The sequence below is a fragment of the Tursiops truncatus genome, chromosome 20 (assembly GCF_011762595.2).
Source record: "Tursiops truncatus isolate mTurTru1 chromosome 20, mTurTru1.mat.Y, whole genome shotgun sequence".
Lineage (NCBI taxonomy): Eukaryota > Metazoa > Chordata > Mammalia > Artiodactyla > Delphinidae > Tursiops > Tursiops truncatus.
Window position 1 is genome coordinate 9886750 of NC_047053.1, and position 14532 is coordinate 9901281.

The 14532-nt window shown below is 34.7% G+C and overlaps 1 protein-coding gene across 6 annotated transcripts in view; it reads left to right on the forward strand.

The window, feature by feature from the left end:
* RABEP1 (rabaptin, RAB GTPase binding effector protein 1) overlaps positions 1 to 14532 on the forward strand; it is a 104273-nt gene that overhangs the window by 55428 nt on the left and 34313 nt on the right. For all 6 annotated transcript variants that reach the window (XR_002174728.3, XR_002174729.3, XM_019926815.3 and 3 more), the window contains 4 exons: positions 1096 to 1299; positions 3118 to 3278; positions 6474 to 6593; positions 12410 to 12545. Coding sequence is in view for 4 of the 6 variants with exons in the window: in XM_019926815.3 (XP_019782374.1) it covers positions 1096 to 1299; positions 3118 to 3278; positions 6474 to 6593; positions 12410 to 12545 (621 nt within the window). In the remaining 2 variants the exon portion in view is untranslated. The remainder of the gene's footprint in view (positions 1 to 1095; positions 1300 to 3117; positions 3279 to 6473; positions 6594 to 12409; positions 12546 to 14532) is intronic.

Genomic DNA, 14532 nt, shown 5'->3' on the forward strand with positions numbered 1-14532 from the left:
TAAATATTTTTTAAAAAGGAAGTTGAGGGCTTCCCTGGTGGCGCAGTGGTCGAGAGTCCGCCTGCCGATGCAGGGGACACAGGTTCGTGCCCCGGTCCGGGAAGATCCCACATTCTGTGGAGCGGCTAGGCCCGTGAGCCATGGCCGCTGAGCCTGTGTGTCCGGAGCCTGTGCTCCGCAGCGGGAGAGGCCACAACAGTGAGAGGCCCGCGTACCGCAAAAAAAAACAAGGAAGTTGAGACAAACAGCAGCAGACTGGGAACAGTTTTGTAAGATAAAATAGTATTAATATCCAGTATGTATAAAATATTCTCCCAAATTAGAAGAAAAACAATTCATTGGAAATCACAGGTAAAAGATATCACCAAAGAGGAAATACTGGTCGCTAATAAATGTATGAAAAGATACTCAACCTCTCTATTAATAGGGAAATATAGATTTTAAAACTCACCATTTTCTACCCATGATGTTGGCAAGGACTTAAAAAAATGGAAAATAGTGACTGTTGGTAAGGGTGTGAGAAAACAGACACACCCCTATATACTGTTGGTAGGTTCATCTTTTTTGGAAGTCAATTTGGCCGAACAGATATCCTACTTAGGCTTAAATCATGTAGTAGGCACATCAGATCAATTTAATATTTAAGAGATGGTAAAGGGGTGCCGAGAAATTAATCCCAACTTTAAAAAAGCCTAGACCTAGTTATCTGCCATGTACTCTGGCTTTCTTTCTTCTTTTATTAACCATTTCTTGAATTGTGTTTCAATAACTTGTTTTATCATTAAAACAACTTTCTGAGGTGGGTATTTTTATTCTAATTTTGTAGATGTGGAAACTGAGGCCAGAGAGGTTAAATAAGTTAGCCAGTGGGTGAAAGAGCCTGAATTTAGTTCTAAAACTATGTGGCCTTAATCACTCTTTGGTTAGATAGTTAATAATTGATTCGTGATACCCAGCATACGTTAAATCTTACCTTTATTAAAATGATTTTCTAAGTTAACATATAAAAATGTAATGCTTAATTTTTTCATTAGAATGTCAGCCTGATAAAGGTAAACTTTTCATTAATGGAAAGTCTTTTACTTTTTTTCCTAGAGGATCTGAAGAGGCAAAATGCAGTTTTACAAGCTGCACAAGATGATTTGGGACATCTTCGGACACAGCTGTGGGAAGCCCAAGCAGAGATGGAAAATATCAAGGCCATTGCCACGGTGTCTGAGAATACCAAGCAAGAAGCTATAGATGAAGTGAAAAGACAGTGGAGAGAAGAAGTTGCTTCACTTCAGGCTGTTATGAAAGGTAAAGATAAAAACAGATCTATTTTATGATTTTCTAAGATAACTGATTCTGATGATTGAGAACATTTTCAGAAGGTCTTAAAATATATCCTGAGTTTCATTTATGTTTCATTTGTGGCTTTATGTATTACCATCTTCAAGATGTACTGTCATATTCAAAATAAAAGGGAAGCCAATGGGTATATCATCTGTATCTTTAACAAATTTAATAATGGAGAATTATGATGAGAGTGTTACAGAGATACTGCATTAAATGAAAACTATAGTTCATTATAAGGTTTAAAGCAGGGCTTCATAATGGATTTTCTTATAGGAGAGGCAGGCCAGTAATGTCAATGAATGAAGCTGTGTGTGGGCACAGGAAGTGTGCAGAACTGGAGAGACCTCCCATGCAAAGAGTGAAGTTACTATTTACACTTATTAGTTCCAGCTAATTATTGCCCATCCAGGCCAGTGTTGCCATAATTTTACATTGTAAAGAAAAATTTGGATTTTTATGTGAAATCTTCACTCAGTCTATGAGGTAGAGTGGCCTGTAGGTTAGAATAGGCTTTATGAGCTACCAGCTGGTGACCCTTGGTCCAAAGGAAGAGTAGCAGTTTAGTCTCTATCAACTTTTAGCACTAGTGCTTATTAATTCCTGCATTTCTGAAAAAATGATAATGAAATAAGCTGCCCCCTGAATCTTTGGGTTTCCAGAATTAGTTTTGTTAATAATATAAATGTGAAATAGTGATGACACTTTTTCCCGTCTTCGCAGTTATGTGTCACTTTTGCCTTAGTACTCTGTGAGAAGGCAGGTAAGACAAGCACTGTTTTCTGAGTTTGTGGCCATCACCTAGGGATTACTCTAAGCCTCATGTTACATTCCTGACCATAACAGCTTACCCAAATAAGAATTCGTTTTTTTCACATGAGAAATCCAGAGGTAGGTAACCTAGGGCTGGGTACAGTGGTTCCTGATGTCATCACTGTCCTAGGCTCCTTCAGCTTTTCTTTTCCTTCACCCTTAGCATGTGGTTTTCAACTTCATTTTGCCTTGTGGCTGAAAAAAATGACTGCTCTTCCTCCAGTCCGCTTGAGTAAAGCAAAAACTTTCTAGAAATCTCCAGCATATTTCCCCCCGCCCCACTCCCTCACACACTTTATAGAGGTTTCTGATTACACATAACTACCAAGGCATCTAGAAACTCTAGTTTTAAAATTGGGCCGTTGACTTCCTAAACAAAATTGGGGTTTTGTTAGTAAGAAAGAAGAAAGAGTGGAAATTAATGGACAACCAGCAGTGTTTATCACGTTTTAAGATTGTATTAAAGATAAAGTCATTTTATAAAGACTTTATAGAATTTGTCTCAAGTTAGAATCTTGGGTTATAGTAAAAACATTCTGAAAATATATCCCTTTTCTCACCCTTTCAGGCATATAGTTGTATTGGGGTGACACGTTATATTTGTCTTAGGAGTCATAGTGTTGTATCTAAGAACATAGGGTTTAGAGTTGGCCTTAGGTTTGAATTCTAGCTCTGTTTCTTTCTGGTTATGAAATATTGGCCAGAGTATTTAACCTCTCCTAAGCTTTCCTCATCTGTAAAATAATATGTGGCACAGATTTATTGTGAAGATTAGAGATGATTTAAGGTCCTTAGCAAAATTTCTACGTGTAGTGAGAACTAGAAATGTTAGTTTAGTGCTTTTGTTTTTAGTGAATTAAAAGATTTCCAGAAACTAGGCTTAAATTCTTTATATAACTACTTTTAAAATTTTAGTGTGCCAGGACATTTTTTCCAGAACGCTTAGAAATATTTGGTGATGTTTTGTAGAAACAGTTCGTGACTATGAACATCAGTTCCACCTTAGGCTGGAGCAGGAGCGGACACAGTGGGCACAGTATCGAGAATCCGCAGAGAGGGAAATAGCTGATTTAAGGAGAAGGCTGTCTGAAGGTCAAGAGGAGGAAAATTTAGAAAATGAAATGAAAAAGGTATGAAGGAATGTATTCATCTATAGAAATATTTCAATCCAAATATTTTTGTTGTAATGCCTCAACTAATATCATTATGGTAATAGAAGTTGTACTTTTTTGTTTTCTGTTAGAGAAATTATTTGGACACAGACTTAAATACAGTACTAAACAATTTGATGACCTTCCCCCAGATATATGTTTGGCTGAGTCCCTCATCTTCAAATCTTTGACCAATTGCCTCCACCTCATGAGACCTATCCTGACCACCCCATTTAACATTGCAACCTGCCCACCTCCCTCCCCCACCTACCACAACTTGTTCTTATCCTGTTCTAATTTTTCTTTTTCCATAACATTTATTTCCTTATAATGTACATAGAGTTCACCTATTTATTATGTTTAGTAATGTTTGCTGCCTTTTCCTCCTTACTAGAATGCAAGCTTCACGAGGGCAGAAGTCTTGTTTGTTGTGTATCCTAAATGCTTAAGAGTAGTGTCTCGCGCATAGGTGCTTAGTAAATATTTGTTGAATGAGTGTTGTTGCTTGGTGTTTGTGTCTAAACTGAAGCCTGAGAACAGATTTTAGTTTTCCTTCTTTCTCAGTATACCTTGGTTCCTGTGTGACGAATGTACTGCATATTATGCTTGAACATTTTACCGTAAGATGCCTGACCATAGAACAACTAAATATAAGATGAAATATTTTATCATTGAGAAAATTTAAAAAGCTTTTTGGCCAGTTTGATTATGTAAGCTTTTACTTTATTTTTTAATTTTAATTTAAAAAATTTTTATTGGAGTATAGTTGATTTACAATGTTGTGTTAGTTTTAGGTGTACAGCAAAGTGAATCAGTTATACATATACATATATCCACTCTTTTTTCTTTTCTTTTTTAAGATTCTTTCCCCACGTAGGCCATTACAGAAACTTTTTTTTTTTTTTTTTTTGCGGTACGTGGGCCTCTCACTGTTGTGGCCTCTCCCGTGGCGGAGCACAGGCTCCGGACGCACAGGCTCAGCGGCCATGGCTCACGGGCCTAGCCGCTCTGCGGCATGTGGGATCTTCCTGGACCGGGGCACGAACCCGTGTCCCCTGCATCGGCAGGCGAACTCTCAACCACTGCGCCACCAGGGAAGCCCCAGAAACTTTTAATTTATTAATTTATATACATACATATATTTGAAATCACATATAAAATAATAATTAGAGTTTGATTTTTCTTTTCAGTTGAATTAATCATAATCTTGGTTCATACAAGGACTACTTTTATATATTTAGAAGTTTATTTAATTTTTTTTTTATAGTGTAAAAATCATATGAGAACTCAACACCCAAAACAAAAACTTGAACCTTGAGGAATAGTTAGTTACATTGTCTTATTTCAGGAAAAGATTGTAATTCAGCTTCTTCATGAGGATCTGACAATGTCTTCATGATCACTAGTCACTTAGTCATCTACCATAGTTAGCCAAAGTAGGTAGTCTTCAATTCTGTCAGGTCGTTTCAGAGTAATTCATAGTTGATGCTATCATTAGACATTTTATTCAGAGCCACAGTACCATTCACATGAGGATAGTTTTTTTTTTCATTCTTCTTATATATTCATAGTCATAATTTCTGCAGTCTGCCACTTTTTATCCTTTTTAAAATTTTTATTTTTTAAAGTTAACTTTATTTTTTAGAACAGTTTTTGATTTACAGAAAAATTGTGAAGATACTACACAGTTCCCATATACTCCACTCCCAGTTTCCCCTATTAACGTCTTAATGTTAGTATGGTACATTTGTCACAATTAATAAGTCAATATTGATTATTGTTAACTAAAGTCCTTTCTTTGTATTCAGATTTCATTAGTTTTTACCCAAGTCCTTTTTTCTGTTCCAAAATTCCATCCAGGATACCACATTACATTTAGTCATGTCTCTTAGGCTTCTCTTGGCTGTGATAGTGTCTCAGCTTTTCCTTGTTTTTAGTGACCTTTCTGTTATTTAAAAAAATCATCTTTAAAAGTTTTGTTATGATATGCATCACTTGGAATTGTGAGGTCATCGTTGCATTAATAAATAACTCAATCTGTATTAAATTCTTTGCTTCTTCTCTCCTTTTTTTTCCCTGATGATTTTAATCAGCAGACCTCTATAGGCGTCCCAAATTAGCCTTGGCTGAAGATATTTTAAGCTCACATGTCTTTTCCAAACAGGACTTAGTTCAAAATAAAATAAATGATGAAATGACTTTGCAAGCACTGGAAAACAAAGTGTGTCTCTCTTTTCTGAGAGATATCATTTTTTTTTTAAATCTCCACTCACATTTTGGCATAGAAAATGTTTTCCCTATCATGAACACTTTAGGAGAAGCTTGGACTGTTTTAAATTCAGTGAATAAGATTAATTTTCATTTTCACTAGAAGGAAAAAAGCTAACTTTTTGAGTCTGCCTTTGTTTCTGTGTGAATATACGTGTGTGTATATAAAATAAAATTAAGTTTCTTACCAACTTACTAGTTTATGGATGTTGTTTCCTTTTAATCCATGTTTTTGAGAATGAAGGATGGAAAGCAGCATGGTTTTAAGGGTTATTTTTTGGGTTTGTTTCATGTAGATATCAAAAGTAAAATGATAAATACCCTGTTTAAATAATTAGATGGAAGCCCTTTTATAGAAACATAATTTTCTAATATTTTAGGAAATAAATGTTTTATTTTTTTATGTTAAAAAACTAATTAGTCCTTTCAGTATTTGTAAGAGATTATGGTTTCATTAATTTAGTAACCAGAATTATAAAAATTATTTATTATATGCATTTCCTTTTATATATAGATATTTTCCAACTCAGTTACTCAACTAATTAAAAAGTCAGATTTGTGGCTGCTTTCACTTTCTGAGACAGACTGCATTCTGTCTGTGGAATGTGTATCTCTCTAAATAAACCTGCTTTCACTTAAAAAAAAAAAAAGTCAAATTTGTCGTAGTGGATCCATTTTCCTACTTATTCCCAAGTTCTAAACGGAATATTTGGGAAAGCTGTGATTATGACTTGACATTCAAAGTAATGCAGCATTTAAAAGTTAGACGTGGTTCAATCTTGTGAGTGCTAATACAGTGCCTGCTAGACTTATTTATTATACTAATTTTAATAAGTGGAGAGGTCAGAGTTTTTTAGAAAAGCAATAAATCAGTAAGTTGTAGCATTTAATTCTTTTTAACCGTAGGCCCAAGAGGATGCTGAAAAACTTCGGTCTGTTGTGATGCCTATGGAGAAGGAAATTGCAGCTTTGAAAGATAAACTGACAGAGGCTGAAGACAAGATTAAAGAGCTGGAGGCCTCAAAGGTTGTGAAACATTGTAATCCATTTGCTTGAAACCAAGGTTTTGCCCTAATGCTGTGAGCAAAATTAGAATACTAAGGGAGTAAACTGTAATTTAAACTATGCATCTTAAGACTCTTGCTTTCTTGAAAATGCAAGAAAATGTTTGGAGATGATTTCTCCTTATGGATATTTAAAATAATGACAGTAGTGATGCTTGTGCTGCTTTGTTACAAAGTCAGTGTTTATTTTCTTATCAAAATGAGACCTGATCTCTCTTGTTTTGTTATGAAGGAAAATAAAGTTTTCAAAGGTGACTTTGTTTTCTGACATCAGCCCCAGAATTGATCTTTGACATAGCTATAGTGTGGCTGGATTTGTTGGCTATAAAGACGCAACAGAAAAAATACAAGGGGATGTCAAACATTTTAATAATTAAAGTAGGAAAGAAAGAAAAAAAATTTAGAGGTAGTAAACAGAAACACAACATAGGAATGTAGAAATACATATAGGAGTGTAGAAATGGGCATGTATCAATAATCCTAGTAAGTGATAATTACCTACTAAAAGAGACTAGATTTTAAAAATCTAAATTTATATTGCATATAAGACGTATACCTAAAATAAAATGTAAAGTAGGATTGGAAAAAAAAAGAGACTTAAAGCAATGCCTTGTAAATTCTAATCAAAAGAAACTTGGTTTAGCAATTGTAATATGAAACAGATAGGATGAAAGGAAAACAGAATTAATAGAGATAAAGAGGGACCCCTTCTAATTTATAATTCATCAATGAGATATGACAGTCATGCACTTGAATGCATCTTACATAGCCTTGAAATATGTGAACTAAAAAGTGACAATTATGAGGGGAAATTGACATTCACAATTATAGTAGGAGATTTAAACTGTCCTTTAGCAAATGATAGTGCAAGCAGAAAAAACATTAGTAGGGATATAGGGGTTTTGAGCAACTTGATTAATAATTTAGATGTAATAGACATAGAATCCTGTCACTAGGAGAGTGAGAGAGAGATTATATTTCATACACTAGTAGAGCATAGTAGTTAAGAGCTCAACATTTATTAGATGGATGACCTTGGGCAAATTAATTAATCTTACTGTGCTTTGGTTTGCCCAACCGTAAAATGGGGATAATACTACCTCCTTCATAAGGCTGTTATGAGGATTATATAAGTTAACACATAAGGCACTTAGGATAGTGCATGGAATAAATATTGTTATTTTTAGGTACATTATACTTTTCATAATGTCACAAAGGAAATGTCATCAGATTTTGAAGATTTGATGTTATACACATCCAAATCTCTGACCACAGGTTATTAAATTATTTACAATAAAATATAACTGAGATGAAATGTCTGGAAAATGAAAAAAATTTAACTCATATGGAAAAAAGAATTGTAAAATATTTAGAGTGATTTGAATTTTTTACTCAAGAATCTAAAAATAGAACAATAGTACAAACAGTATGAATGGAAGGAAATAATGCAGGTAAGAGCAGAAATTAGTGAAATAGAAAAGCAAAAGGAAAATTGTGAATATAATGAAAAAAATGAAAAAAGTAGTAAGATAGGCAAACCTGATAAGACTAATTAGGAAAAAAGAAAAAAGACTTAAACCATTATAAATGAAAGAGGGAAATAACTACAAATCAGTAGAGACTTAAAAATAATAAATACTATGGATAATGTCACAGCAATAAGTTTGAAATGAAGTAAGTTTGATGAAATGAAAAAATTTCTGATAGGAAATAATTAGCCAATATTGTCTCAAGATAAAATAGGAGAGCCGATGTAGTTAGTAACTATTAAAGAAAGTGAATTTATAGTCAGAATCTCCTTTTCTCCTGTCTCCTATCCTCCAAAAGACATTAGACTCAGTTAGTTTTGCAGACAGGTTTTTCCAAAGCTCTTGGAAAGAGGTAATCCTTATATTTTACAAACTGTGTTAGAGAACAGAAAAAGAGGGAAAGCTCTCCAACTCATTTTATGAGACATAACTTCATTACAAACAAACTCACAAAAAGGTATTAAAAGAAAATTTTAGATCTATCTCATTTAGGAATACAGAAACAAAAATTTTCAGCTGTGTAGTTAAAAAAAAGGAAAAGAAAAAGCAAAAAAGACATCATGATCAAAAAGGGATATTCCCAGGAATTTAGGATGGTATATCACCAGAAAACCTATTATTTTTATGTACCACATAAAAAGATTATAGGAGAAGAGTAGTAAATTCATCTTAGATTCAGAAAGGCATTTGATAAATTTAAACACCCAATACCTTATTAAAGGGCTATTTATCAAACCTTCAGCAAACATCATACTTAATGATGAATGTTTAGCAGCCTTACCATTAATGATGGGAACATATGAGGAGGCCCGTGCTCAGTGATTTTGCTCAGATTGTTTATGTGGTCCTAGGTGATAAGATAAGCCAAGGTAAAGAAATGAGGCATAATAACTGGAAAGAAAGTGGTGAAACTGATTTTCTGTATAGGAAGGCAAGAGAATATTCAGACATACAATTAGGAAAGTTGTTTCCAGCAAGATCAACATGCAAAAATAGTAGTGTTTGTGTACCCCAGTAATATCCAACTTACAAATGCAATGGGGAAAAATTCCTGTTCACAATAGCAAACAAACAAAACCTATATTAGTTACCTGAGAATATATCTAAATAAAAATGAGTAAGATCTTTATGGAACACATTATAAATGAAAATTTGAATACATGTGTGCTCCTGAGTGAGAAAATACTGTATTGTAAAGCAGGCAGTATATCACCAAATTAATCTGTAAATTCAAAATTCCCCTCAAAATCCAGCAGGGTTTAATAAGGAACTCGATAAGTAGATCCTAGAATTCATATGGACAAGCAAAGGATCAGAAATACACCCAGCAAAATTTTTTTTAATTAATTAATTGAATTTATTTATTTTTGGCTGTGTTGGGTCTTCATTGCTGCACGCGGGCTTTCTCTAGTTGCAGCGAGCGGGGGCTACTCCTCGTTGCAGTGCACGGGCTTGCTCATTGTGGTGGCTTCTCTTGTTGTGGAGCACAGGCTCTAGGAGCGTGGGCTTCAGTAGTTGTGGCACGCGGGCTCAGTAGTTGTGGCTTATGGGCTCTAGAGCACAGGCTCAGTAGTTGTGGTACACGGGCTTAGTTGCTCCGTGGCATGTGGGATTTTCCCGGACCAGGGCTCAAACCCATGTCCCCTGCATTGGCAGGCAGATTCTTAACCATTGCACCAGCAGGGAAGCCCCGACACCCAGCAAAATTTTGAAGAAGGCAAGGTATGGAGACTTGCCCTACCTACCAGTATTAAGACTTACAGTAGCTTTACTGTTACTGTAGCTACTGTAATTAAGATAGTTTGTTGCTGGTTTAAAGATAAACAAATGGACCAGTGGAACAGATAGAGAGCCCAGAAATATATCCATATATATATGGAAATTTGATATTTGACAGGTGGCATTACAAGTCAGTGGGAAAAGTATGGATTATTTAAAAATAGGCTTTTAAAATAGTTATAAATATGGATTAAGGTGAGGTTAGCTTTCTACCTCACACTTTTCAAAAATTAATTTCAGTGAAATGTTTAAAAAGGAGAATATGTTATGTGAGATACAAAAACATTTCTTAAATAAGGTAAAAATACTATGAAAGAAGAGATTGACAAATTTGCCTACATTAGAATATAAAACTTCCTTATTAAAAGATACCACAAAAAGTTGAAAAGAAAATTATAGACTGTTAAAAGTTATCTATACCTGACAAAAAATTAGTGTCCAAAATTAATAAAAATTGCCATGTCCATAAGTGACAAATGGCCCAACAGAGAAACAAGCAAAGAATATGAACGAGCAGTTCCCAAAAGAGGAAGTTAAGGAATGTGAAAAGATATTCAGTCTCACTAGAAATCAAGGAAATGTAAGTGAAAATCAAATGCCATTTTATTCTAACCAGATTTAAGCCTTACAACATAAATTTGTTGTGTTTATCCACGATTGGAGTGTGTGAAACTCTTCCCACTTTTCAGCTGCTGTTGTGAAGTTGGAATCCCTGTTGAATATTTTGGGAGTTCTCCGGCCCTTGTTACTTCCCTTTACTTTCTCCTGCACAGATGCTGATACCATGTAATTCCATATAGATAGCTTTCAGTGGTTTGTCCCCACCCTCTAATTATTGCTTTTTTTTCTTTTTGGTAGATGTTCATGTATTCTGAGTTCTGTTATCTTATTAGTTCTGTTGTTAGGGTGTGTGGAATTCAAGAAAATCCATGTACCACACATTCACTGTCACCATCTTCCCAGAGTTCTGCTCAGTAGCTTTTGAATGTTAGAAATTAATTCGTTATTTATAGAGTCAAATATTTATTCTAAGAAGTAATAGCTGATAGAGTTAGTGGTTATATACCACCATTTTATATCTGACATATTGACTTTCCTTTATCATTAACTGAATTACCACCTCTCCAGGTGATAGGGAAAGTGCCTGACAACAGTCAGCACTTTGTCATGCTTGGTTAGTGTATAGTACGTTTCTGGTTGGCTGACAGCCTCCAGTGAAGCATCAAATGGCAGCTTAAATAATCATTTTAGTCCATGACCAGTGCTAATGTATTGTATTAATGGTCTAGGAGTAAAGATAACTGAAAACAGATCAGCCAGCTATTTCAAGTTGAAGAAATGGGAAGATAAAAGGCATAAATATAACCTTGAAAGTGAAATTAGACATAACCATTTGAAAAAGTTGAAAGTTAGTTTAAATGGCCACAATTTATGATGGGCAATTTGTAAGGAAGGGTAGAGCAAGTGATTCTTTAATCACTTTCTGGGGCAAGATTGAATTTTATTTTGGTTGGAACTATTTCAGATATTAGACTATATTGTTAATATTTGAAAATTATAGTTAATTGTTCAACAGAAATAAGACATTAAAAAAAAGATGTGATTTTAAAAAGTATTCTGCACTTGGCTTCAAGTTTATGTTCATTACAGTATGAGACAGGTTGTTTTTTCCATCATGGCTTCCTCTTTTTTCCTTCCATGAATTTATGTCTATGAAAATGTCTCCTTTTTGTAAATTTAAGGCATTTGGAATTACCTCACCAGAAATCAAAGAAAAGCAAACTTGAAAGAGTATGATACCATTTTTATCTTTAGAAAATACTGTTTAAAAAACAACAAAAATAAGGGGCTTCCTTGGTGGCGCAGTGGTTGAGAGTCCGCCTGCCGATGCAGGGGACACGGGTTCGTGCCCCGGTTTGGGAAGATCCCACATGCCGCGGAGCAGCTGGGCCCGTGAGCCATGGCTGCTGAGCCTGTGCGTCCGGAGCCTGTGCTCTGCAACGGGAGAGGCCACAACAGTGAGAGGCCCGCGTACCGCAGAAAGAAAGAAAGAAACAAACAAACAAAAAAACAACAAAAATAAAAAATAAAAAACAACAACAACCTGGGTTCACTGAGTATGTGATAAAATGAGCACATGTGTATGTTGCTCTGGGAATACAAATTGGAACCACGTTATTAAAAGCAAGGTACAAAACTGTTATGTGTAATCTCAATTGTATATTTACTCTGGTGATGATTATGGATAATTCTTACTATTAATTATTGTCAATTATGTTATTTTCCCAGTTTTCTTTAGTAAGTATATGTTTGTTTTGTAATTAAAAATTATAAATGTTAATTTGGGGGTAAATTTAAATTTACATAAATATAAATGTAAACTTTTTTCAAGGTACCTCCAGAACTTACCATCATACCTAAGGTAGACACTGTTGGAAATTTTAGTTTAATCGAATTGCATCTTTTTCAGGTTAAAGAACTGAATCATTATCTGGAAGCTGAGAAATCTTGTAGGACTGATCTGGAGATGTACGTCGCTGTTTTGAATACTCAGAAATCTGTTTTACAGGAAGATGCTGAGAAACTTCGGAAAGAATTGCATGAAGGTAAAAATATATTCTTTATATTTTTAATCTCAGTCTGTAAGAGAACTATGTAAGTAAAAGTGATATTGATTAATAACAGTAACAAATTCCAAAATGCCAATCTAACATGTTAGTGATTCAGTTTAAGCTTTGCAGTTGGTTTGAAAAGATATTTGGATTGTTAATGGTTTCTGTTTCCTCCAGGACCCCAGTAAGAATTCATAGGGCACAAACTCTGGGCAGAAAGATAATAGGAAGTTGCTGCTTAAACTGCTTTTGCTTCAGACCTATTTTGGTGGAGGTGAATTAGCAAAAGTGAAAATGGGACAGAGAGGGCAGATGGTATATTCTAGTGTTCTTAAGTAGCACCCCTGTTTATAAGAGATAATTTTGATTTCGCTAGTCTGGTAGCAGAGTGATGCAGAAATTGACTCTGTTTTCTCAGGATAGGGGAAATAGGCTCATCCTTTCCCATTAAAATATATGTTTGTCTTTAACTCTTTTAGTGAATCTTGTATACCTGAGATTCGTAACCTTTTTGTGTCACAGACTCCTTTGGCAGTCTTGTGAAGCCCTCTCAGAATAATGTTTTTAATACATAAAATACATAGAATTATAAAAGATATCAATTATATTATAAAACAGTTATCAAAATATAAATAACTGCAAACTTACAGTAATAAATGTGCTATTTTATCAATGCATTAAATAACAAGGTCTAGTACCAGGTCTAATAACTACTGTAATTTTGAAGTATGATGAGCATAAATAATATATTAAGATATCTGCAACAACTGTACTGAGATACAAAAGTATCTATGACTCCTGTTAGTGACCAAGTCATGGGTATCGTTATACGTACTGTGGTTTGTTGTCTATATTTTATAATTGAAGGAAATGATAAATTTCAGTTAGAGTTAGTGAAAATAAAGATCTAAATTTTTACCTCATCTAAATGCATGGACCTCTTGAAATCTTATATTCGTTGCAGGTTATACTAGTAACATGTTTTAATATGAAAATTTAGGACTGTGGTCATGGAAAATATAGCTCTTCCATAAATAACTCAGGTTTGCATAGGAGTTAGGTTTTTATCCCAAATAGTGGGAAGTTGAAATTATATAAGCCTACAGAATTATTTTATAAAATGTTATTAAAGTAATCCAGTGTTTGAGTCTTTGGCTCTCAGGAAATGCTTTTCAAAAGTGCTGTTGCAGTCAAAAAGACACTCAAACTCTGAAAGGATGTCCAGAAGAAAAAGGACTTTCTGTTTAACCTATGTGTCCCAACCCTTCCAGAAATAGTGCAAGACTACCAGACCTTCCTAATATACCTGGAGAAGTATCTGAGAAGTTTCACTAAAATGAGTAAGGGGGTAGAGTAATTTCTACTGAAACATTCACACCAAAAAAGTAGTATTTACGTGAAAAGAAGATAGTTAAAAATTGAGCAGCAGTGTAAATTAGAGCCTAAATTGGGGAAATTAGATATGCAACCAAGTGCAGTGCAGTTTCATATCATATGTGCTAGGAAGTGTGTTAGGAGGCAACGGTGCCATGAATAGGCTTCTTAAAAGAGGTTGTTAAGTGGAGTTTTGAAAGATAGGTAGGTGTTTGTCAGGTCGTCAGAGAGGAGCATGGCATTCAACGCCATTTGCATGTGGTCCAACAAGGTAGCGAAACTGTAAGAAATATAGTTCAGCAAGATTAAAATGCAATAGGCGTTGGAGCAAAATGTGAGACAGGAGAGGTAGACATGGGCCAGATCCTGGAGACCTTATGCTAAGGATTCTGGATTTTATCGTATTGGTAATAAGGAGGCTCTGAAGGATTTAGAAGTATTTTTTGTCCTAAATAACAGCTTTACCGAGATAAGGTACCTGTTCAGTGATGTTTAATATATTCACAAAGTCGTACACCATCAGCACTACCTGCCTCCAGAACATTTCCATTACTCCAAAAAGAAATTTTGTACTCATTCCCCGTCATTCCCTATTCTCTTCTTCCCC